This window comes from Salvelinus namaycush, chromosome 8 (genome assembly GCF_016432855.1).
Source record: "Salvelinus namaycush isolate Seneca chromosome 8, SaNama_1.0, whole genome shotgun sequence".
In the NCBI taxonomy this organism is placed as follows: Eukaryota; Metazoa; Chordata; class Actinopteri; order Salmoniformes; family Salmonidae; genus Salvelinus; species Salvelinus namaycush.
The window spans coordinates 48,227,436-48,251,856 of record NC_052314.1 but is presented as its reverse complement, the minus strand read 5'-3'; the positions used below and the strand labels follow the sequence as shown (position 1 = coordinate 48,251,856).

The following is a 24,421-nucleotide window of genomic DNA, read 5'->3' as shown; positions in this document are numbered from 1 at the left end:
CGGCAAATTCAGCAATCTCATAATACAAACACCAACATTGTGTTTGTATACTTGTTATCCTGCTAAATAGACAACTGTAATAATGTTAGCCAACCTGCATTAGCCAACCTGCATGAGGACTTATAAAGAGGTAACAATAGTGATGTGTACAGTATGAGCATGCGCATGGCATACTTTACATTTGTATCCAACCGACATCCAAATTCCAATTGGTTTATGTTATTGGGTCTACTTAAATGATATTTTCACTTTTTTGACCTGCCTCAATTTTTCCACATACAGTACCATGCAAGTACTTTATAGGCCAGGAGAGACATCAGATTTATTTCAACAACTGCTAACTTGACCAACTTTAGCCACTGCTAACCAAAAGGTAAAAGGAATGATAGGGGAAAGCTCACTATGTTCAGAATTTGTGGCAAAATCACCTCTAAGTAACTTCAATCAATCAAATATCTTTATAAAGACCTTTTTACATTAGCAGATGTCACAAAGTGTGTATACAGAAACCCAGCCTAAAACCCCAAAGCAAGCAATGCAGGTGTAGAAGCAAGGTGGCTAGGAAAAACTCCCTAGAAAAGCAGGAACCTAGGAAGAAACATAGAGAGGAACCAGTCCTCTTCTGACTGTGCCGGGTAGAGATTATAAGATTACATGGCCATTAAGGCCAGATTGTTCTTCAAGATGTTCAAATGTTCCAAAGATGACCAGCAAGGTCAAATATTAATCACAGTGGTTATAGAGGATGCTATAGGTCAGCACCTCAGGAGTAAATGTCAGTTGGCTTTTCATAGCCGAGCATTCAGTGGTCAAGACAGGTCGAGAGAGAGAGAGCGGGAAAGAGAGGGTCGAAAGAGCAGTTTCGGGATAAGGTAACCGGTCCGGTGAAAAGGTCAGGGTTCCAGGCAGAGCAGCAGAAACTGGATCAGCAGCACAACCAGGTGGACTGGGGACAGGGACAGCCAGGAGTTGTCAGGCCAGGTAGTTCTGAGGCATGGTCCTAGGGCTCAGGTCCTCCGGGAGGGGAGAGAGTGAGAGAGAGATGGGAGAATTAGAGGGAGCATACCTTAGATCACACAGGACACTAGATAGGACAGGAGAATTACACCAGATAGGACAGACTGACCATAGCTCCCCGGCACATAGACTATTGCAGCATAGATACTGGAGACTGAGACTGAGACGGGGGGTCGGGGGACACTGTGGCCCTGTCCGACGATACCCCCAGGCGGGGCCAACCAGGCACGATATAACCTCACCCACTTTGCCAAAGCACAGCCCCCACACCACTCGAAGGATATCAACAGACCACCGACTTACTACCCTGAGACAAGGCGGCGTATAGCCCACAAAGATCTCCCCCACCACACGAGCCCAAGGGGGCGCAAAACCGGACAGGAAGGTAACGTTGAGTATAGTGAAAAAAGCCTAGCACGACGTGATGCACCTCTCCTAGGGACGGAATGGGAGAGCACTAGCAAGCCAGTGTAGAGAGGGGAGCCGGCCAGACAGAGACAGCAAGGGTGGTTTGTCACTCCAGTGCCTTGCCGTTCACCTTCGCACCAGTGATTTGAAGGTGTTTGAGTTGATTTGGTCGCGCAATTTTGAACATGGTGAGCTTGCCCCTATCACTCCAATTGTTAATAGTGGCTATTTAAACAAATCAAACCTGTGGATGACAGTTTCTTTGGCCCCATAGACTACTTTCAGAGTAAGTGGAAAAAATAGAGGTAAGTTTGAAAACAGCAAAAATATCCTTTAAGTTGTTATTATTTATTGTATTTATTTAGTGAGAAGATAACGGCAGGGATTCAATATGATCGCGAGTTATAGCTATTGCAGCTTTTAAAGCCAATGTTCCCACATTCACGGAGATCCTACTCACGGTAAATGCTGCTAATGTTGTCTCAATTGGAAAATAGCGTAAGTCTGAAAAAAGCATAGTGTTCCAAGGTGTGGGATACTATGCTAGCATGATTGTGTCAATATGTTTTCATCAATGTCTATAACCTACGATCGGATTGAATCCGGGCCAAAGTGTTGGACACTATGTAAGCATGATTGTGTCAATACGTTTTTGTCAATGACACCCATAGTATCGCAATTTAAGGTGCAATTGATTTCAATGTTGGTAAATCTGATAGCAAGTTGCCCTCTAGATGTTTCTGAATGAAGCCAAACAAATATAATTCACATTAGAATTCATTTTATACTGTTTTCATTGGATAGGTCAGGGGTCATTTCCCTGTCAAAAACCAGGAACCATAACTTCTACCATAACTTTTTTACATACATTTTCACATTTCACATTGTTAAAGGAAGAAAAGTACTAGGTAAATAACCCAATGGGAGATGGCTTCAGTTTTGGTGATCCATAAAACCACTCAGATCATTCAGATCATGCTAATGTATAAAACTTTAAAGGCCCAGTGCAGTCAAAATCTTGATTTTTCTGTGTTCTATATATATTTCCACACTATGAGGTTGGAATAATACTGTGACATTGTGATAATGATGAATACCATTTTAGTGTAAGCTGTTTGAAAAGAGCGTCTGAAATTTCTGCCTGTTTTGGTGGGAGGGAGTATTGGCCTTCCATGGTGACATCAACATGCAGTAAATTAGTTAATAGACCAATAAGAGAGTTCCATACCTCTCCGCCAAAAAACTTTTTTTTTTTTCTTTTTTTGTAGTTTTCCCCTCCCTGCTCAAATCACTCCCAGACAGTCCTAGCAAGATCCTTGCTTGAGAATTTGCTATTTCCTAATAAGATATATTTGTTTCTTTTTTTAAATTTTAATTGAAAACAATCACAGTAAGGTACTTCGTTGTTACCTAGAAATGATTTGATATTGAGATAAAAACAGCTGCATTTAACCTTTAACACTTCACAGTATAACACTTTGTTGGTGACAGTTTGCTTGAGGAAACTATCCGTAATATTTTATATAGGTGGGATGGTACTTTATCCATGGGGATTTCTGAACACTGCAGCTCATGATTTATATTGCAATTTTGCAGCATTTGGAAATTGCCTTGGATCATGTGTCATTACATATTTAAAATGTTATGGTTAGTTTGCTCATGCAAAGTGCTTCTTTGTGAGAGGAAAATGTCGCTTGAAAACTTTCCAGATATCTCAACTCCATTGCCTGTTACAAAAAATTGCAACAGAGCTACATTGTAGTTTTATGGTATTTAAGTCATCAATAGGCAAAACTACATTGCGGCTAACTGGGGATATGTATGTAGATTCATTAACATAATGATTTATTTTAATTGCAATGTTCCTCTATCCATTTGCAATGTGTGCAAAGAACAGGTAAAGCAATTACATGGTTGGGCAGAACCAAAAACAAAACTTCTGAATCTTGCCCCATGTCCCAGAAGACCCTGCTACTTTCAGAAAAAAATCATTTAAAGGGATAGTTCACCCAAATTACAAAATTACATGTTGGTCTATGCAGTCCATGGACAAGGTGAGACAGCAATCCATGCTTTGGTTTTCTTTACCTGGCCATTGTCTCCAAATACAAACGTTTTACCATCTATGGCACAAATTCAATGCAAGTCAATATCCCCGATATTGGAATTTTTCACATTCATCAGCATAAAATGTAGTGCTGCATCTATGTGCACAAATCTTTAAGAGAAAAAAGCTATTGAAAACTTAGGATCTTGGCTGTCCTTTTTCAGTCATCAAAACAAAATGTAATCCAATTGTGATCTGTCATTAGATTTTTGTAATTTATTTAAATGCATGCTGCTTCAAAATTCACAGTTTTGCCATTATGTCTGGTAAATTTCATTTTTGTTATGGTAAAATAAGTATTGACATTTTGGCATTCAAATAATTTGGGGTAAGACTCAACAAACCGGGACACTAACAACAATGGATGTCATAGTATTTGTTCACTAATGTTCCTAGGCTGTTGATATATGAATCCCCTTTAATCTTTTTGAGCTCAACATGAAACTGTTCCCAGTTCTCACTGGTAGTGTTTTTATTTGCTTGTTGTGAAGTTGGTTATTTCAATGCTTTACATAAAATTATTCATGTAATATACAGTTTATTATTCCTTTATGTAAGTCTTGCTTCAGCGGAAAGGTTTTAATTGTTTTTCTCACTGGGTATTTTTGGGAGTATATGGACTTTGTATATATTGCTCTGCTGTTATATCTGGAGTGCCTTTGCATTTTTTCCATGAGAAAGTTTAACATGTTCCATTTGAAAAGAAACATGTACAGTACAGCTGACTGTGTACACTTTATATTTTTGGAGATGCCTATGCATTTATTTTTATTCATTGTTTAATAAACTTAAAATTATGCAATCACTAAATCTTTTTTGTATGCCTCTGGTTTTTGCAGTCACTTGATTTCCATTGATGATTGACAACAGTGAGTCACAGTCATTGGCAATAGCGTATTGCGCTAGTGGGCTCGTACTCATCTAATCTTGAATATTCAGAAATATCTGTATACATTTTGTGGACATTGAGAAATTCAGAAAATCAGTCCATAAATAATTAAAAAACGTCTTTACTTAAAATATCAAACCTGCTTTACACATTTCTATTACAAACAGTGCATCTTGTACAGCTAAAAATGATGTTGGCGTTACAAAGACCTAAAGTGGTCCAGTGGCTTAGGAAAGGTTGTAAAATGGTATCATTCTGGATTTGAACGTAGCTCTTCCTGGTCTTAGTGGTTGGATTGTTTGATCGGTTTCCTCTAACCCCTCTTGAAAATTCTCTTGGCTTCGACTCCATCATAGCTGTAGCTCTGTTGGAGGAAGAGTATATACATTTTATTGTGACAACAAAAATATCCTACAACCAGACCTGGTTCAAATCCATATCCATGACAAATACTTCTGTCAAATGCTCCACTTGATTTGGTTTGCCCTGTATAATTAAACCAATGGAATAGTCCCAACATTACAAACTCCAAGGTAAATCAAGCTAGGTACTTTCAAGCGTTTGATTTGTACTCTGGCCAAGGTCTGCTGCCTGTTTTCTTCTTCAGAAGTGTAAATATGTTTTCATTTAGGGTGTGTAAAACAGGGTGCATATACACTTTTTTCACATGCAAATATAATTTTCCAGAGAGGGTAACTAACCTGTACAAGTTCCTCTCCAACAATGGCTCTGGTAGTTGTCAGCACCTTTCCATTGTCCTTTCTGGTGAATGTACCTTTCATCATGTCTCCTTCCATGCCCCATGAACCCTGATGGGTGAAAGGTCAAATATTTCATCATGATACTGGTCCAAGAATCAAGTGGCAACATTCCAGGTAATCTTTTTGCAGTCATGCTGCACATCGAAAAATATTTCTATATCATATTCATCTAGTTGCTGAAAGGTTTTATACTTCATCAGGCCTGTGTTCCTATATGCACAGTAGCAAACTGTACATAATGAAGAAATGTATTGTGAATGTGTTCTAACTGGTATCCTAGTGTGGACATGTTGGAACAGTGCCAATGGGACTGTGCCCTGTACTTTGCAACTCATTATCAAGTATTGAATAGCTTCTCAATAGCTTCGAGCGCAGAAAAATAATGCAATAAACTTTTGTTATTGGAAATAACAGATAGGAATAGAAATCTTTGGATTTGTGGTATGCATCCATTCAATTATGTTGTTACTAATTTCTTCTCCTGGGAATACACTATGCATCAACATAAAAACTATGCCTAGGCTCTTCCACAGCCATTGTATGTATGGCTGCAAGAATATAATACTATATAATACTGTATAAATGCATTGCTTACTGATAGCATTGTCCCATCTGCAAGAGCATATTCAAAGGTGACTCCCAGGGTAAATTCCAAATCCAGCGTGCGGAAAGAACTGGCTTCCTTCACGACAAATTTGTCTCCAGTTTGTTCAAGGGTAATCTTGAGGTTATCGTGAGCGGCCAGCTTCCTCTTGACCATGTTGACACCTGTGAACAGAGACACAATCCATGTGTCCAACTCCAAATCGAATTGAACCATGCGTAAACGACTATACAAGATATTTAATTTGGATGTACTACAGTGGATAGATATTATGCATTCATTTTACAGTGCCTTAGGTGCGAGGTACATATAACATGTCAGAAAACATACATAGTCCTCTAATCTAAAGGCATTTAATGCATTAAAAATCGCTTTTATACAAACACACCACTGAATTGCCTGTGGTACAAAAAGTAAATTGACTTTATTTGCATTAAATGCACTTTGTATGCCTGTTTATGTAAACATTTTGTAGGCCTACTTGTCTTTGCTTTCAACATCCACCAAAAGTCAGTTTGTGCCGAAGTGTCTTTCCCCCAAAACTAATTTTCCAAAAACTATTGATCTCTTACCCATCTGCTCCATGAATTTCTCATAGTTCTCGCTGCGGTCTACTTTCCAAGTGCCGTTGTAGGTCATGGTTGCTGGAAGGGTTGGACTGGCTCTACTCTAAGGAGTGACCTGCCTTAGCCTACCACCTGGCCTTTTAAACCACTGCTTGTGTTAGCTCACTCTCTTATCGCTCTCCCCTATCTCATATGCTGATATGGCTGTGTAAAGCTCATATTTCCTCAAGGCTACACAAGTCATGATCTTCCACTGTGTAGTGCCAATAGCTGTGTTTTGGTACAATGGGAATTGTCCTTTTAATGATCATACAATATGCAAGGTTATTGTTTCGACATCCTTTGCCCTTTACTATCACATAGTTATTTGTGGCCGCAGATAATCTGTGCTGTGCTTCGGATGTGCAGGATCGTTCCTTTGTTATAAACAACGAGTCACTGTTTTCCATCTATTTAGTAGAGCATTATTGCTGCTGCTCCTACTCCTACTACAAGTAGTAGTAGACAAGTAGTAGTAGTAGTAGTAGTAAATCGTAGTTGTAGTAGAAGTTGCTGTAGTAGTAGTAGTAGTAGTAAACAAGTAGTAGTAGTAGTAGTAGTAGTAGTAGTAGTAGTAGTATTAGTAGTAGTAATTAGTAGTAGTAGTAGTAGTAGTAGTAGTAGTAGTAGTAGTAGTAGTAGTTAGTAGTAGTAGTTAGTAGTAGTAGTAGTAGTAGTAGTAGTAGTAGTACAGTAGTAGTAGAGTAGTAGTATTTTACTTTTTATTTCACCTTTATTTAACCAGGTAGGCTCGTTGAGAACAAGTTCTCATTTACAACTGCGACCTGGCCAAGATAAAGCAAAGCAGTTCGACACATACAACAACACAGAGTTACACATGGAATAAACCAACATACAGTCAATAATACAGTCGACAAAGTCTATATACAGTGTGTGCAAATGAGGTAGGATGAGGGAGTTAAGGCAATAAATAGGCCATGGTGGCAAAGTAATTACAATATAGCAATTAAACACTGGAGTGGTAGATGTGCAGAAGATGAATGTGCAAGTAGAGATACTGGGGTGCAAAGGAGCAAGATAAATACAGCATGGGGATGAGGTAGTTGGATGGGCTATTTACAGATGGGCTATGTACAGGTGCAGTGATCTGTGAGCTGCTCTGACAGCTGGTGCTTAAAGCTAGTGAGGGAGATATGAGTCTCCAGCTTCAGTGATTTTTGCAGTTCGTTCCAGTCATTGGCAGCAGAGAACTGGAAGAAAAGGCAGCCAAAGGAAGAATTGGCTTTGGGGGTGACCAGTGAGATATACCTGCTGGAGCGCGTGCTATGGGTGGGTGCTGCTATGTTGACCAGTGAGCTGAGATAAGGCGGGGCTTTACCTAGCATAGACTTGTAGATGACCTGGAGCCAGTGGGTTTGGCGGCGAGTATGAAGCGAGGTCCAGCCAACGAGAGCGTACAGGTCACAGTGGTGGGTAGTATATGGGGCTTTGGTAACAAAACGGATGGCACTGTGATAGACTGCATCCAATTTGTTGAGTAGAGTGTTGGAGGCTATTTTGTAAATGACATTGCCAAAGTCGAGGATCGGTAGGATGGTCCGTTTTATGAGGGTATGTTTGGCAGCATGAGTGAAGGATGCTTTGTTGCGAAATAGGAAGCCGATTCTAGAGTTTACAGTCTAACCAGACACCTAGGTATTTGTAGTTGTCCACATATTCTAAGTCAGAACCGTCCAGAGTAGTGATGCTGGACGGGCGGGCAGGTGCGGGCAGCGATCGGTTGAATAGCATGCATTTAGTTTTACTAGCATATAAAAGCAGTTGGAGGCCACGGAAGGAGAGTTGTATGGCATTGAATGGGTCGTCTGGAGGTTAGTTAACACAGTGTCCAAAGAAGGGCCAGAGGTATACAGAATGGTGTCGTCTGCGTAGAGGTGGAACAGAGAAACACCAGCAGCAAGAGCGACATCATTGATGTATTAGTAGCAGTCTGGTAGTCCCCATAGAGACTGCCAGATGTCCGGACAACACTGAACTCTATCAGAGAAGTAGTTTGTGAACCAGGAGGAGAGGCAATCATTTGACAAACCAAGGCTGTTAAGTCTGCCGATAAGAATGTGGTGATTGACAGAGTCGAAAGCCTTGGCCAGGTCAATGAAGACGGCTGCACAGTAATGTCTCTTATCGATTATGATATCGTTTAGGACCTTGAGCGTGGCTGAGGTGCACCCATGACCAGCTCTGAAACCAGATTGCATAGCGGAGAAGGTACGGTGGGATTCGAAATGGTTGGTAATCTGTTTGTTAACTTGGCTTTCGAAGACCTTAGAAAGGCAGGGTAGGATAGATATAGGTCTATAGCAGTTTGGGTCTAAAGTGTCTCCCCCTTTCGAAGAGGGGGATGACCGCGGCAGCTTTCCAATCTTTGGGAATCTCAGACGATACGAAAGAGGGGTTGAACAGGCTAGTAATAGGGATTGCAACAATTTCGGCAGATCATTTTAGAAAGAGAGGGTCCAGATTGTCTAGCCCGGCTGATTTGTAGGGGTCCAGATTTTGCAGGCTCTTTCAGAACATCAGCTATCTGGATTTGGGTGAAGGAGAAATGGGGGAGGCTTGGGCGAGTTGCTGTGGGGGGTGCAGGGCTGTTTATCAGGGTAGGGGTAGCCAGGTGGAAAGCATGGCCAGCCGTAGAAAAATGCTTATTGAAATTCTCAATTATAGTGGATTTATCGGTGGTGACAGTGTTTCCTAGCCTCAGTGCAGTGGGCAGGTGAGAGGAGGTGCTCTTATTCTCCATGGACTTTACAGTGTCTCAGAACTTTTTGGAGTGTGTACTACAGGATGCACATTTCTGCTTGATAAAGCTAGCCTTAGCTTTCCTAACTACCTGTGTATATTGGTTCCTAACTTCCCTGAAAAGTTGCATATCACGGGGGCTATTCGATGCTAATGCAGAATGCCACAGGATGTTTTTGTGCTGGTCAAGGGCAGTCAGGTCTGGAGAGAACCAAGGACTATATCTGTTCCCGGTTCAAACATTTTGAAAGGAGCATGCTTATTTAATATGGTGAGCAAGGCACTTTTAAAGAATAACCAGGCATCCTCTACTGACGGGATGAGGTCAATATCCTTCCAGGATACCCGGGCCAGGTCGATTAGAAAGTCCTGCTCGCTGAAGTGTTTTAGGGAGCGTTTGACAGAGATGAGGGGTGGTCGTTTGACCGCAGACCCATTACGGATGCATGCAATGAGGCAGTGATCGCTGAGATCTTGGTTGAAAACAGCAAAGGTGTATTTGGAGTGCAAGTTGGTTTGGATGATATCTATGAGGGTGCCCGTGTTTATGGATTTGGGGTTGTACCTGGTGGGTTCATTGATAATTTTTGTGAGATTGAGGGCATCAAGCTTAGATTGTAGGATGGCCGGGGTGTTAAGCATGTCCCAGTTTAGGTCACCTAGCAGCACGAGCTCTGAAGATAGATGTGGGGCAATCAATTCACATATGGTGTCCATGGCCCAGCTGGGGGCAGAGGGTGGTCTATAGCAAGCGGCAACGGTGAGAGACTTGTTTCTGGAAAGGTGGATTTTTAAAAGTAGAAGCTCGAATTATTTGGGTACAGACCTGGATAGTAGGACAGAACTATGCAGGCTATCTCTGCAGTAGATTGAATCACCGCCCCCAGCAGAATATGTGGACAACTGTAAATACCTAGGTGTCTGGCTAGACTGTAAACTCTCCTTCCAGACTCACATTAGGCATCTCCAACCCAAAGTTAAATCTAGAGTCGGATTCCTATTTCGCAACAAAGCTTCCTTCACTCATTCTGGCAAACATACCCTCGTAAAACTGACTATCCTGTCGATCCTTGACTTCGGCGATGTGATTTACAAAATAGCCTCCAACACTCAACTCAGCAAACTGGATGCAGTCTATCACAGTGCCATCTGTTTTGTCACCAAAGCCCCATATACTACCCACCATTGCGACCTGTATGCTCTCGTTGGCTGGTCCTCGCTACATATTCGTGGCCAAACCCACTGGCTCCAGGTCATCTATAAGTCTTTGCTAGGTAAAGCTCCGCCTTATCTCAGCTCACTGGTCACCATAGCAACACCCACCCGTAGCACGCGCTCCAGCAGGTATATATTTCACTGGTCATTCCCAAAGCCAACACCTCCTTTGGCCGCCTTTCCTTCCAGTTCTCTGCTGCCAATAACTGGAACGAATTGCAAAAATCACTGAAGTTGGAGACATATCTCCCTCACTAACTTCAAGCATCGGCTGTCAGAGCAGCTTACCAATCGCTGCACCTGTACACAGCCCATCTGTAAATAGCCCATCCAACCAACTACCTACCTCATCCCCATATTTGGTTTTTGTTTTTTTCTGCTCTTTTGCACACCAATATTTATACCAGTATTTATACTTGCACATCCTCATCTGCACATATATCACTCCAGTGTTATTTGCTAAATTGTAATTACTTCACCACTATGGCCTATTTATTGCCTTATCGCCTTACTTCATTTGCACACACTGTATACAGATTTTCTAATTGTGTTATTGACTGTACGTTTGTTTATCCCATGTGTAACTCTGTATTGTTGTTTTTGTCGCACTGCTTTGCTTTATCTTGGCCAGGTCGCAGTTGTAAATGAGAACTTGTTCTCAACTGGCCTACCTGGTTAAATAAAGGGTAAAAAATTATAATAAATAAACTGCACATTTTATAGTGGCCTTTTATTGTCCCCAGCACAAGGTGCACCTGTGTAATGACCATGCTGTTTAATCAGCTTCTTGATATGCCACACCTATCAGAAATGCTAACTAACAGGGATGTAAACGAATATGTGCACAAAATATGAGAGAAATAAGCCTTTTTTGCGTATGGTACATTTTGGGGATTTTTTATTTCAGCTCATGAAACATGGGAACAACACTTTACACATTTATAGATTTCTTTCAGTGTATGTTTGGTTGTCTCTCAATATTTACCAGCAGCCATCATGGTAGTGATAGGACAACTGCCTTTGAGAGCTTTTAAGTTAAAGTTGTGATTTCTTATGTAATAGTAAGATGGTTCCTTACCCTGCAAGCAGCCTATGAGCCAGGATAAACTAATCCATGGTTGGGATTGGATTATGGGAGCAAATGGAGGGAGGATACACCACAAATGTAAGATTGCAGTGAAAGATCAACTAAAATCACCTCAAATCAACCGAGAGACTTGACAAACATACATCACATTACCGCAGAGTAGGAGTTATAACCTAGGATCCCCCCCATAGAAACACTCATCCCCAGCATTTTACCTTGCTGCAACCACTTTCAAATTTCTCTCTTTCAAATCTCATCTAGTGGGTATTACCACGGCAGCCATTTTTGCACCAGAAAGTTCACCACTCATCTAACACTCACAGAAATGGAATACTAAAGCAGTTCTTATTTTGGGAGTGGTAATAAACATGTGTATTGCATTTTTGTGTTTAGCTGTTGTGTGGTGAAATTTCTGGCGCAAAAATTGCTGCCGTGTCATCACGCACCAGATGATATTTGAAAGACAGAAATCTGAAAGACAGACTAATGCACTCAGATGGCTTCTGTTGTTAATTCGTTTATTTGGAAGAAAACCTTGTATCTCCACAATGGGAACTTTTCAGGAAATGGACAGCACAAGAATGTAGGGGAAAGGACGTAGGTGAAAGATTTATGAGTTAATTCCTTCCCACTACTCACATGAACTCTATCTGGAGTTGGATAAGACTCATGGCCATGTACAAACTGAAGCCCTGTTTTTTCCTGGTGCTCACATGTGGTTGTCGTCATCCGATCAAGGGGATCCAATCACCATAATCTGATCAAAATTTGTCACGCCTACAATTGGCATTAAAATGTGTCTTTTATCAGTCACTGTGTCCGCATTGTGACCAGATTTTGTGGGTACAGGGTCATCTTTTGGTTACACTTAAAAAATGGATGTATAAGCATTTAATCCATAAACTAATAAATAACAGTTCATAAACTACATTTAAAGCACTTCATAAATGTGTTTTTTCAATCAAGTATTCTTTAAAATAAACCGTTACCAATCGCCTCAAATTATTTAATTTTATATTTTTACTATTTCCTCCTAATCATGTATATTTATTCAATAGCACAATGTGCTGTATATATATTATTTATTTATTTAACAATAACCTCATCCCCATACTGTTTTTATTTTATTTACTTTTCTGCTCTTTTGCACACCAGTATCTCTACTTGCACATCATCATCTGCTCATTTATCACTCCAGTGTTAATCTGCTAAATTGTAATTATTCGCTCCTATGGCCTATTTATTGCCTACTTCCTCATGCCTTTTGCACACACTGTATATAGACTTTTTTTTTTTTCTACTGTGTCATTGGCTTGTTTATTGTTTACTCCATGTGTAACTCTGTGTTGTTGTCTGTGTCACACTGCTTTGCTTAATCTTGGCCAGGTCGCAGTTGTAAATGAGAACTTGTTCTCAACTAGCCTACCTGGTTAAATAAAGGTGAAATTAAAAAATATATTAAAAAATGTGCTCTGTCATCCTGCCTGTAGATCAAATGTCCCTATTAGTCCATGAACTAAATATGATTAAATGTAGGATGACTCTATATAACTAAAATACTTGGGTCTCAATGGGTTTCCTTGTTGTGTGTAAAAGTTGGTGTTAGTTATCATCAAGGCCACAATAAAGAACTTCCCTATACTTCCCATTCTGGCTCGAAATACCCTAAAAATCGGACCCATAGATAATTCATCACCATTCCAATTGTTTCACACCATATTTTGTGTTGTATTGTGACATCCATTGTATTATCCATTGTTGTATTGTAAGACAACAATTGAGAAGATTGGAATGGTAATGAACATTTCATGTCATACCCTCAATCCTGTTGAAACAGATAACCTCATTGGGGTCATAACATTAATGCACCGATAACCAGAATTTAGCTACCTACGATAAGTGGTTATTATACTGAAATATAACCCACAGACATTGACATCAATGAAAATCATTTTTAGACTTTGTCCCCTCCAGAGTGGACCAATGTGAAATGTGGCCCCTTGGCACATGTCTTACATGGGACAATAAAGATTTAAAAAAACGTTCACCATGAACTTCTTGCCTTTTGATCGTGCATAGATAGCGCTGCCTATTTTTTATTTGGTCTATGGACGTCAAATTATTTTCCACACCAGTTCTTTGTGGCAGACTGAGTGCACCATAAGAAGCGCATCTGCTATTCTCCTATAGGACTTTAAAGATGTCAGGATAAGGACAGTTATGTGTTAGGGACTGGTTCACATCGGTGGCCTTGGATCTTAACCATTGCCTCTCTCTTGCCTATCTTTATTTTATTTTTTATTTTTTATTGAACCTGTATTTAACTAGGCAAGTCAGTTAAGAACAAATTCTTATTTACAATGACTGCCTACCCCGGCCAAACCCGGATGACCCTGGGCCAAGTGTGCGCCGCACTATGGGACACCCAATCACGGCCGGATGTAATCATCTGAATCTCTGATAAAGTTTGGCTCGATAGAAGAGTTTAATCATAATCTTCCCACTACTTGACCTAAAAATGACGACCTTTGTAGTTGTCAGTTAATATTGCACAGGGATAGTGTAAGCCCTAACAGATAACGTATTGTGACATCTTTACTGTCCTATAGGAGAATAGCAGATTATATTTTCTGTTAAGATTCCCTCAGTTTAGGTGGTCTGCCACAGAAAGAGCCAATGGGGAAATAATCTGACGTGTAGGAGAACATTGGCTCTAATGAATGGATTGGCGTTTGTGTGGCACTGGGTTTCTTTGTTTCTACTGTTTATTTCTACAAATCTGTGTAGCTTTCTTTACAATGAAAATATAGGTCAATAGATAGAAAAATTATTCCCTATCTAGCACCATTTCAACTTTTTATGCTACCTACAGTATGTCAGGTTCTTTTTCACTAAAGAGTTGTACCATATTCACTATGGTACACACGGATTTATTCCAGAAGTCTCGAAATGAATGAATGAATGAATGAATGAGTACTGTGCAGTGTGCAGACATGACACAACTGTCATCCTAAGAGATCCTTCTGGACACCATTTTCCATTAGCAAACTTCACATGACCTATACATACACCTCAAAGAAGCTATCTTTGGAAGATGCCTTTCTATTTTAGCTGTAAATCAAATCAAATCAAATGTATTTATATAGCCCTTCTTACATTAGCTGATATCTCAAAGTGCTGTACAGAAACCCAGCCTAAAACCCCAAACAGCAAGCAATGCAGGTGTAGAAGCACGGTGGCTCAGAAAAACTCCCTAGAAAGGCCAAAACCTAGGAAGAAACCTAGAGAGGAACCAGGCTATGAGGGGTGGCCAGTCCTCTTCTGGCTGTGCCGGGTGGAGATTATAACAGAACATGGCCAAGATGTTCAAATGTTCATAAATGACCAGCATGGTCAAATAATAATAGTCACAGTAGTTGTCGAGGGTGCAGCAAGTCAGCACCTCAGGAGTAAATGTCAGTTGGCTTTTCATAGCCGATCATTAAGAGTATCTCTACCTCTCCTGCTGTCTCTCGAGAGTTGAAAACAGCAGGTCTGGGACAGGTAGCACGTCCGGTGAACAGGTCAGGGTTCCATAGCCGCAGGCAGAACAGTTGAAACTGGAGCAGCAGCACGGCCAGGTGGACTGGGGACAGCAAGGAGTCATCATGCCAGGTAGTCATGAGGCATGGTCCTAGGGCTCAGGTGCTCCGAGAGAGAGAAAGAAAGAGAGAAAGAGAGAATTAGAGAGAGCATACTTAAATTCACACAGGACACCGGATAAGACAGGAGAAGTACTCCAGATATAACAAACAGACCCTAGCCCCCCGACACATAAACTACTGCAGCATAAATACTGGAGGCTGAGACAGGAGGGGTCAGGAGACACTGTGGCCCCATCCGATGATACCCCCGGACAGTGCCAAACAGGAAGGATATAACCCCACCCACTTTGCCAAAGCACAGCCCCCACACCACTAGAGGGATATCTTCAACCACCAACTTACCATCCTGAGACAAGGCCGAGTATAGCCCACAAAGATCTCCGCCACGGCACATCCCAAGGGGGGGCTCCAACCCAGACAGGAAGATCACGTCAGTGACTCAACCCACTCAAGTGACACACCCCTCCTAGGGACGGCATTAAAGAGCACCAGTAAGCCAGTGACTCAGCCCCTGTAATAGGGTTAGAGGCAGAGAATCCCAGTGGAGAGAGGGGATCCGGCCAGGCAGAGACAGCAAGGGCGGTTCGTTGCTCCAGAGCCTTTCTGTTCACCTTCACACTCCTGGGCCAGACTACACTCAATCATATGACCCACTGAAGAGATGAGTCTTCAGTAAAGACTTAAAGGTTGAGACCGAGTCTGCGTCTCTCACATGGGTAAGCAGACCATTCCATAAAAATTGAGCTCTATAGGAGAAAGCCCTGCCTCCAGCTGTTTGCTTAGAAATTCTAGGGACAATTAGGAAGCCTGCGTCTTGTGACCGTAGCGTACGTGTAGGTATGTACGGCAGGACCAAATAAGAAAGATAGGTAGGAGCAAGCCCATGTAATGCTTTGTAGGTTAGCAGTAAAACCTTGAAATCAGCCCTTACCTTAACAGGAAGCCAGTGTAGGGAGGCTAGCACTGGAGTAATATGATCACATTTTTTGGTTCTAGTCAGGATTCTAGCAGCCGTATTTAGCACTAACTGAAGTTTATTTAGTGCTTTATCCGGGTAGCCGGAAAGTAGAGCATTGCAGTAGTCTAACCTAGAAGTAACAAAGCATGGATTAATTTTTCTGCATCATTTTTGGACAGAAAGTTTCCGATTTTTGCAATGTTAAGTAGATGGAAAAAAGCTGTCCTTGAAACAGTCTTGATATGTTCGTCAAAAGAGAGATCAGGGTCCAGAGTAACGCCGAGGTCCTTCACAGTTTTATTTGAGACGACATTACAACCATCAAGATTAATTGTCAGATTCAACAGAAGATCTCTTTGTTTCTTGGGACCTAGAACAAGCATCTCTGTTTTGTCCGAGTTTAAAAGTAGAACGTTTGCAGCCATCCACTTCCTTATGTCTGAAACACAGGCTTCCATCGAGGGCAATTTTGGGGCTTCGCCATGTTTCATTGAAATGTACAGCTGTGTGTCATCCGCATAGTAGTGAAAGTTAACATTATGTTTACGAATGACATCCCCAAGAGGTAAAATATATAGTGAAAACAATAGTGGTCCTAAACGGAACCTTGAGGAACACCGACATTTACAGTTGATTTGTCAGAGGACAAAACATTCACAGAGACAAACTGATATCTTTCTGACAGATAAGATCTAAACCAGGCCAGAACTTGTCCGTGTAGACCAATTTGGGTTTCCAATCTCTCCAAAAGAATGTGGTGATCGATGGTATCAAAGGCAGCACTAAGGTCTAGGAGCACGAGGACAGATGCAGAGCCTCGGTCTGACGCCATTAAAAGGTAATTTACCACCTTCACAAGTGCAGTCTAAGTGCTATGATGGGGTCTAAAACCAGACTGAAGCATTTCGTATACATTGTTTGTCTTCAGGAAGGCAGTGAGTTGCTGCTCAACCGCTTTTTCTAACATTTTTGAGAGGAATGGAAGATTCAATATAGGCCGATAATTTTTTATATTTTCTGGGGCAAGGTTTGGCTTTCTCAAGAGAGGCTTTATTACTGCCACTTTTAGTGAGTTTGGTACACATTCGGTGGATAGAGAGCCATTTATTATGTTCAACATAGGAGGGCCAAGCACAGGAAGCAGCTCTTTCAGTAGTTTAGTTGGAATAGGGTCCAGTATGCAGCTTGAAGGTTTAGAGACCATGATTATTTTCATCATTGTGTCAAGAGATATAGTACTAAAACACTTGAGTGTCTCTCTTGATCCTAGGTCCTGGCAGAGTTGTGCAGACTCAGGACAACTGAGCTTTGGAGGAATACGCAGATTTAAAGAGGAGTCCGTAATTTGCTTTCTAATGATCATGATCTTTTCCTCAAAGAAGTTCATGAATTTATTACTGCTGAAGTGAAAGCCATCCTCACTTGGGGAATGCTGCTTTTTAGTTAGCTTTGTGACAGTATCAAAAATAAATTTCGGATTGTTCTTATTTTCTTCAATTAAGTTGGAAAAATAGGATGATCGAGCAGCAGTGAGGACTCTTCGATACTGCACGGTACTGTCTTTCCAAGCTAGTCGGAAGACTTCCAGTTTGGTGTGGCGCCATTTCCGTTCCAGTTTGCTGGAAGCTTGCTTCAGAGCTCAGGTATTTTCTGTATACCAGGGAGCTAGTTTCTTATGACAAATGTTTTTAGTTTTTAGGGGTGCAACTGCATCTAGGGTATTGCGCAAGGTTAAATTGAGTTCCTCAGTTAGGTGGTTAACTGATTTTTGTCCTCTGACGTCCTTGGGTAGGCAGAGGGAGTCTGGAAGGGCATCAAGGAATCTTTGTGTTGTCTGAGAATTTATAGCACAACTTTTGATGCTCCTTGGTTGGGGTCTGAGCAGATTATTTGTTGCGATTGCAAATGTAATAAAATGGTGGTCCGATAGTCCAGGATTATGAGGAAAAACATTAAGATCCACAACATTTATTCCATGGGACAAAACTAGGTCCAGAGTATGACTGTGACAGTGAGTAGGTCCAGAGACATGTTGGACAAAACCCACTGAGTCGATGATGGCTCCGAAAGCCTTTTGGAGTGGGTCTGTGGACTTTTCCATGTGAATATTAAAATCACCAAAAATGTGAATATTATCTGTTATGACTACAAGGTCCGATAGGAATTCAGGGAACTCAGTGAGGAACGCTGTATATGGCCCAGGAGGCCTGTAAACAGTATCTATAAAAAGTGATTGAGTAGGCTGCATAGGTTTCATGACTAGAAGCTCAAAAGACGAAAAAGTCATTTTTTTTTTGTAAATTGAAATTTGCTATCATAAATGTAAGCAACACCTCCGCCTTTGCGGGATGCACGGGGGATATGGTCACTAGTGTAACCAGGAGGTGAGGCCTCATTTAACACAGTAAATTCATCAGGCTTAAACCATGTTTCAGTCAGGCCAATCACATCAAGATTATGATCAGTGATTAGTTCATTGACTATAACTGCCTTTGAAGTGAGGGATCTAACATTCAGTAGCCCTATTTTGAGATGTGAGGTATGACGATCTCTTTCAATAATGGCAGGAATGGAGGAGGTCTTTATCCTAGTGAGATTGCTAAGGCGAACAACGCCATGTTTAGTTTTGCCCAACCTAGGTCGAGGCACAGACACGGTCTCAATGGGGATAGCTGAGCTGACTACACTGACTGTGCTAGTGGCAGACTCCACTAAGCTGGCAGGCTGGCTAACAGCCTGCTGCCTGGCCTGCACCCTATTTCATTGTGGAGCTAGAGGAGTTAGAGCCCTGTCTATTTTGGTAGATAAGATGAGAGCACCCCTCCAGCTAGGATGGAGTCCGTCACTCCTCAGCAGGCCAGGCTTGGTCCTGTTTGTGGGTGAGTCCCGGAAAAAGGGCCAATTATCTACAAATTCTATATTTTGGGAGGGGCAGAAAACAGTTTTCAACCAGCGATTGAGTTGTGAGACTGCTGTAGAGCTCATCACTCCCCCTAACTGGGAGGGGGCCAGAGACAATTGCTCGATGCCGACACATCTTTCTAGCTGATTTACACGCTGAAGCTATGTTGCGCTTGGTGACCTCTGACTGTTTCATCCTAACATCGTTGGTGCCGACGTGGATAACAATATCTCTATACTCTCTACACTCGCCAGTTTTAGCTTTAGCCAGCACCATCTTCAGATTAGCCTTAACGTCAGTAGCCCTGCCTCCTGTTAAACAGTGTATGATCACTGGATGATTCGTTTTAAGTCTAATACTGCTGGTAATGGAGTCGCCAATGACTAGGGTTTTCAATTTGTCAGAGCTAATGGTGGGAAGCTTCGGCGTCTCAGACCACGTAACGGGAGGAGTAGAGACAAGAGAAGGCTCGGCCTCAGACTCCGACTCGCTACTTAATGGGGAAAACTTTCTGTTTCTGTCGGCTGAATGAGCGACACCAGTTGAGCATTCCTACAGCATTTCCCTCCAGAAGCCATGAGAAAGTTGTCCGGCTGCGGGGACCGTGCGAGGGGATTTATACTAACGTTACTATCTGTATTTACTGGTGGCACAGACGCTGTTTCATCCTTTCCAACACTGAAATTACCCTTGCCTAACGATTGCGTCTGAAGCTGGGCTTGCAGCACAGCCATCCTGTAGTGATGTAATCAATCAAGGGAACATTACTCAACAATGTAGATGTGGGAGGTTAATCATTAACAGCATTATACTCAGTAGTAGTGATAGGCATCAATATGGAAAGGCTATATTGATATCTGTAAAAAAGAAATGATAATGATATCGATATCAAGCATCCAATTGCATTTGAGCCCGGCACATCAAAAAGCTCAGAAGATTGGCCAAGAGTTCGCCACGTAGGCTAACCTTTAATGAAATAAGCCATACTAGCAAGAACAGTGTGCTGGTTTTTATTTTCTTTGAAGTTATCGCATTATTCCCATGTAAACCTGCAATGAGGCTTTTTTAACAACATTCATAAAATAATTATACTGAATGTTTGTAAAGATGATAAAACTGCACATCTGGTGTAAAAGATTTTACTCTTTTTTTAAATTTAATTTAGTTGCTTATTGAGATATTACAGCTACAGGAGATGGTGAATGAAGAAAATTTTAAAGCCGCTATTCAATCCAATGGTGTTTTTCCGACAATGCGCAATTTAAAGGTAATTTCCGATTTAGCCAACATATGCAGAATTGACCGTGAATGTGGTCTCTGCAAACACGGGAACATTGCCTTTAAAGGGTTAATTGTCAACAAGGCACGGACGGAGTGAATCATGGCCTGAGTTACACTATAAAAGTATAATGTCTGTCATCCTATTTGGAATTCGGGCCTGCCATCTTGATGTGCATTCTCTAAAGAAGAGAAGGTAAAACTGCTAGGCTAAAGTCAAAGCAATATTACTGAGACTGAGAGAGCACTCAGGCTCTCTTTGCTTGCTGATGGATAACATCAGATACTCAACTTCAGGGTCACAACCTGAGTCACACAGCAGCAGGGAAAAAATATGTGACCCTTTCAGAAAGGCCCCTCTATGTCTACATGTACAGTGCCTTCGGAAAGTATTCTGACCACTTTACTTTTTCCACATTTTGTTACGTTACAGCCTAATTCTAAAATGTATTACATTAAATGTTTTCCTCATCAATCTACACACAATGCCCTATAATAACAAAGTGAAATAAGTTTTTTTTTTGCCAAAAAAATTAAATTAAATACCTTATTTACATAAGTATTCAGACCCCTTTGTCATTAGAGTCGAAATTGAGCTCTGGCGCATCCTGTTTCCACTGATTATCCTTAAGATGTTTCTACAACTTGATTGGAGTCCACCTGTGGTAAATTCAATTGATTGGACAGGATTTGGAAAGGGACATACCTGCCTATATAAGGTCCCACAGTTGACAGTGCATGTCAGAGCAAAAACCAAGCCATGAGGTCGAAAGAATTGTCTGTAGAGCTCCGAGACAGGATTGTGTCTAGGCACATATCTGTAGAAGGGTACCAAAAAATGTCTGCAGCATTGAAGGTCCCCAAGAACACAGTGGCCACCATCATTCTTAAATGGAAGAATTTTGAAACCACTAAGACTCTTCCTAGAGCTGGCCGCCCGGCCAAACTGAGCAATCGGGGGAGAAGGGACTTCGTCAGGGAGGTGACACTCTGACAGAGATTCAGAGTTCCTCTGTGGAAATGGAAGATCCTTTCAGAAGGACAAACATCTCTGCAGCACTCAACCAATTAGGCCTTTATGGTAGAGTGGCCAGACGGAAGCCACTCCTCAGTAAAAGGCACATGATAGCCCGCTTGGAGTTTGACAAAAGGCACCTAAAGGACTCTCAGACCATGAGAAACAAGATTCTCTGGTCTGATGAAACCAAGACTGAACTATTTGGCCTGAATGCCAAGCGTCAGGTCTGGAGGAAACCTGGCACCATTCATACGGTGAAGCATATTGGTGGCAGCATCTGTGGGGATGTTTTTCAGTGGCAGGGACTGGGAGACTAGTCAGGATCGTGGGAAAGATGAACGGAACAAAGTGAAGAGAGATCCTTGATGAAAACCTGCTCCAAAGCACTCAGGACCTCAGACTGTGGTGAAGGGTCACCTTCCAACAGGACATCGATCCTAAGCACACAGCCAAGACAATGCAGGAGTGGCTCTGGGACAAGTCTCTAAATGTCCTTGAGTGGCCCAGCCATAGCCCGGACTTGAACCCGATCAAACATACCTGGAGAGACCTGAAAATAGCTGTGCAGTGACACTCCCCATCCAACCTGACAGAGCTTGAGAGGATCTGCAGAGAAGAATGGGGAAAAACTCCCCAAATACAGGTGTGCCAAGCTTGTAGCGTCATACCCAAGAAGACTTGAGGCTGTAATCGCTGCCAAAGGTGCTTCAACAAAGTACTGAATAAAGGGTCTGAATACTTATGTAAATGAACTATTTCTGTTTTTAATTTGCAAACATTTCTAAAAACCCATATCCGCGATAACATCTGCAGAATATGTGTACGCGAACAATAACATTTTATTTGATTTATTTTATAGGACATGGCAAGCTATAATTTATTTTGTTGTCTGGTTGATTATGTACCTGAGTTTTCATTGTTATTGAAGTGTGTAGATATCTATATGATGTGTACCTCAATACTAGGATAGAAAGAAAATCAAATCATTGAGGATCATTAGGGAGGGTGGGTGGTAGGGTAGGACACATGGTGCTAAACATTTCTTTTCTTTTTTGTGTACTCTGATCTGTGTACTTGGCTCTGATGTCAGTCAGTATCAACAGTTCTACAACTGGCCACTTGAGGGCGCATTAACCAAGGATGATTTCCTCTGCTTCTGCAAGGTTGACTATTTCAGTTGCAAACAGTGACTTTTGTTCAAAATGCATGAACTGTTTTCTAATTCCTCTGCTCACTTGGTACAGTAGTGTATGTATAGTAAAATTACCTCTTTCCTCACTTACTCCTTGACAGTCCACTCCTATTCAAATATTTGATACATTTCTCCTATTGTCCCAACTATCTAGCCTGGTGGAAGCAGCCCGATCTCTGCTGGTTCCACCAGCCTACGAACAATCCCCATTATGTGCCAGCATGGAAATAAGTAATAAAAAACTAACAAATAAATAATACCACAGCTCTGGTAGCCTCTTTTTATTCAACAAAAATCATCAATGAAACAAACAGTGAATTAATTGATGTAAAAACAATAGTCTTCTCCTACACAATAGCATGCCACGTTGTGAGGCACTTGCACATGAACAAGTTTTTTTGGTTGAGTGCAGTTTAAAATAAATGTCACACTTACAGAACAACATATTGGCAGTGTTAGGGAAGCTACTCTGACAATATAATTTATCAAGCTACCAATTACTTCACACTGGAAGAAGTTAAGCTATACTAAATATACCCTTAAGAAAAATATAGTTTACTTAACTAAAGTCACTTTGAAAAAGTAGTTCTCTACATCCAAATCGTGAAAATTATGATATGTAAATCTGAAATGTCATTGTCTACAAATTGCAAGAATACATCAAGTTGGGGTCATATGTTAACAGAATATGTAATTTAGCCTGCTAAACACAAAAACGATGTTTCAAGTGAGAATTAGGCAGGTCTGAGGTCGAAAAAGAAAGGAAATGATTGCCTACCTCACCCATTTTTTATTTTATTTTTGCAAAAAGAGTAGTGTTTAGTTCCAGTAGTTAGCTACACCACTACATGGCAAAGAAAGTAATTAACTAATGACAACACTACCTAGATTTGAATGTAGTTCAACTACCAACAAGCTACTGCATAATTTAGTTAATTTACTAGTTGAACTACATGTAGTTCACTACTACACAACACTGCTTATTGGTGTTAAAATTAATTTGGACAGTTAAGTGAAATATTTAATGTGTTTAATACATTATACCAAAAGTTCAGTATGTCCTACAGAATATGGAATTCACAGTTGAGATTATGATTTGGCCTATACATTTTGGCCTATACATGTATATTATACCACAAAGAAAAATAACAAAGAAAATCAGTGCACAGATACAACATTAGTGAATAAATACATAGAATACAGAATACCTTGAGGGTAAAATACTACTTTAAATGCTGGAATGGATAGAGAAAAAAAATACATGACATTGTATTACAGTACGTGCCAGTACCTACAGTATATCCATAAAAATAGGTTCTTCATCTGCGTCATATCATACTAACTTAATCCTATAATCTACCTTTGTCACTTGTAACAAACATACATACTAACAATAAGAATAACTGTTGGTGAAGGAGAGAACAAGGTATATTTCTAGACGGTAAAATTGTCTTCAGATACAGCAGGTTCTTGAAACTGACAAGTGACCCAGTGAGCAAAACTGGTCAGGCATGAGTTATGGTTAAATTTTATGCTGATTGTAAAACGTTTTTTAACTTCTCTTTTTAGTGGACAGAAAAGGACATCTTCTCTTGGTTCTAATTTAGTTATCTGATGTCTCTTCAACCCGTAAAACCAAATTAGAACCCAAAAATTACACTTTTATGCATTTTTCCGGCTGGGGAAAGGGAAATACTTTTGTGATCAAACATCGCGTTCAGTACTTTTGCGCGACAGAAAGTACACATTCATGGGCTCCTTCTTGCCTTTCATGGTGATGGGTCCTCGGTACTCCAAATGAAACTGGGGGTCAGCATTCTCTGCCGACTGCAAACACCTGAAATCAAAGGTATTTCCCACATTTTCACAGAATTCAACAATATGTTGTTTCCAAAGGCTGCTTCAAAAGAAGGTGTTTTTTTCCCTTTAGCCCAACCCCCAAGACACACACATACAGAAAGGTTGAAGGACAAGAT

General features: G+C 41.0%; 3 protein-coding genes across 3 annotated transcripts in view; 1 reads left to right on the top strand and 2 right to left on the bottom strand.

Moving 5' to 3' along the window:
• Positions 1–2,749, top strand: part of usp53b (ubiquitin specific peptidase 53b) — a 47,574-nt gene extending 44,825 nt beyond the window's left edge. Inside the window, exon 17 of the mRNA XM_038998998.1 lies at positions 2,694–2,749. Within this exon, the coding sequence (XP_038854926.1) occupies positions 2,694–2,749 (56 nt within the window). The remainder of the gene's footprint in view (positions 1–2,693) is intronic.
• Positions 2,750–4,524: 1,775 nt separating this feature from the next.
• LOC120052771 (fatty acid-binding protein, intestinal-like) lies at positions 4,525–6,489 on the bottom strand. The gene is made up of 4 exons (XM_038999879.1): positions 6,359–6,489; positions 5,778–5,950; positions 5,123–5,230; positions 4,525–4,785 (listed from the first exon to the last, which is right to left on the bottom strand). The coding sequence occupies exons 1-4, from the start codon at positions 6,423–6,425 to the stop codon at positions 4,735–4,737; spliced, it is 399 nt and encodes a 132-aa protein (XP_038855807.1). The 5' UTR covers positions 6,426–6,489; the 3' UTR covers positions 4,525–4,734.
• A 16,222-nt stretch (positions 6,490–22,711) lies between these two features.
• The window catches only part of gucy1b1 (guanylate cyclase 1 soluble subunit beta 1), a 50,058-nt gene continuing 48,348 nt past the window's right edge, over positions 22,712–24,421 (bottom strand). Inside the window, exon 13 of the mRNA XM_038999878.1 lies at positions 22,712–24,282. Within this exon, the coding sequence (XP_038855806.1) occupies positions 24,150–24,282 (133 nt within the window). The 3' untranslated portion in view covers positions 22,712–24,149. The remainder of the gene's footprint in view (positions 24,283–24,421) is intronic.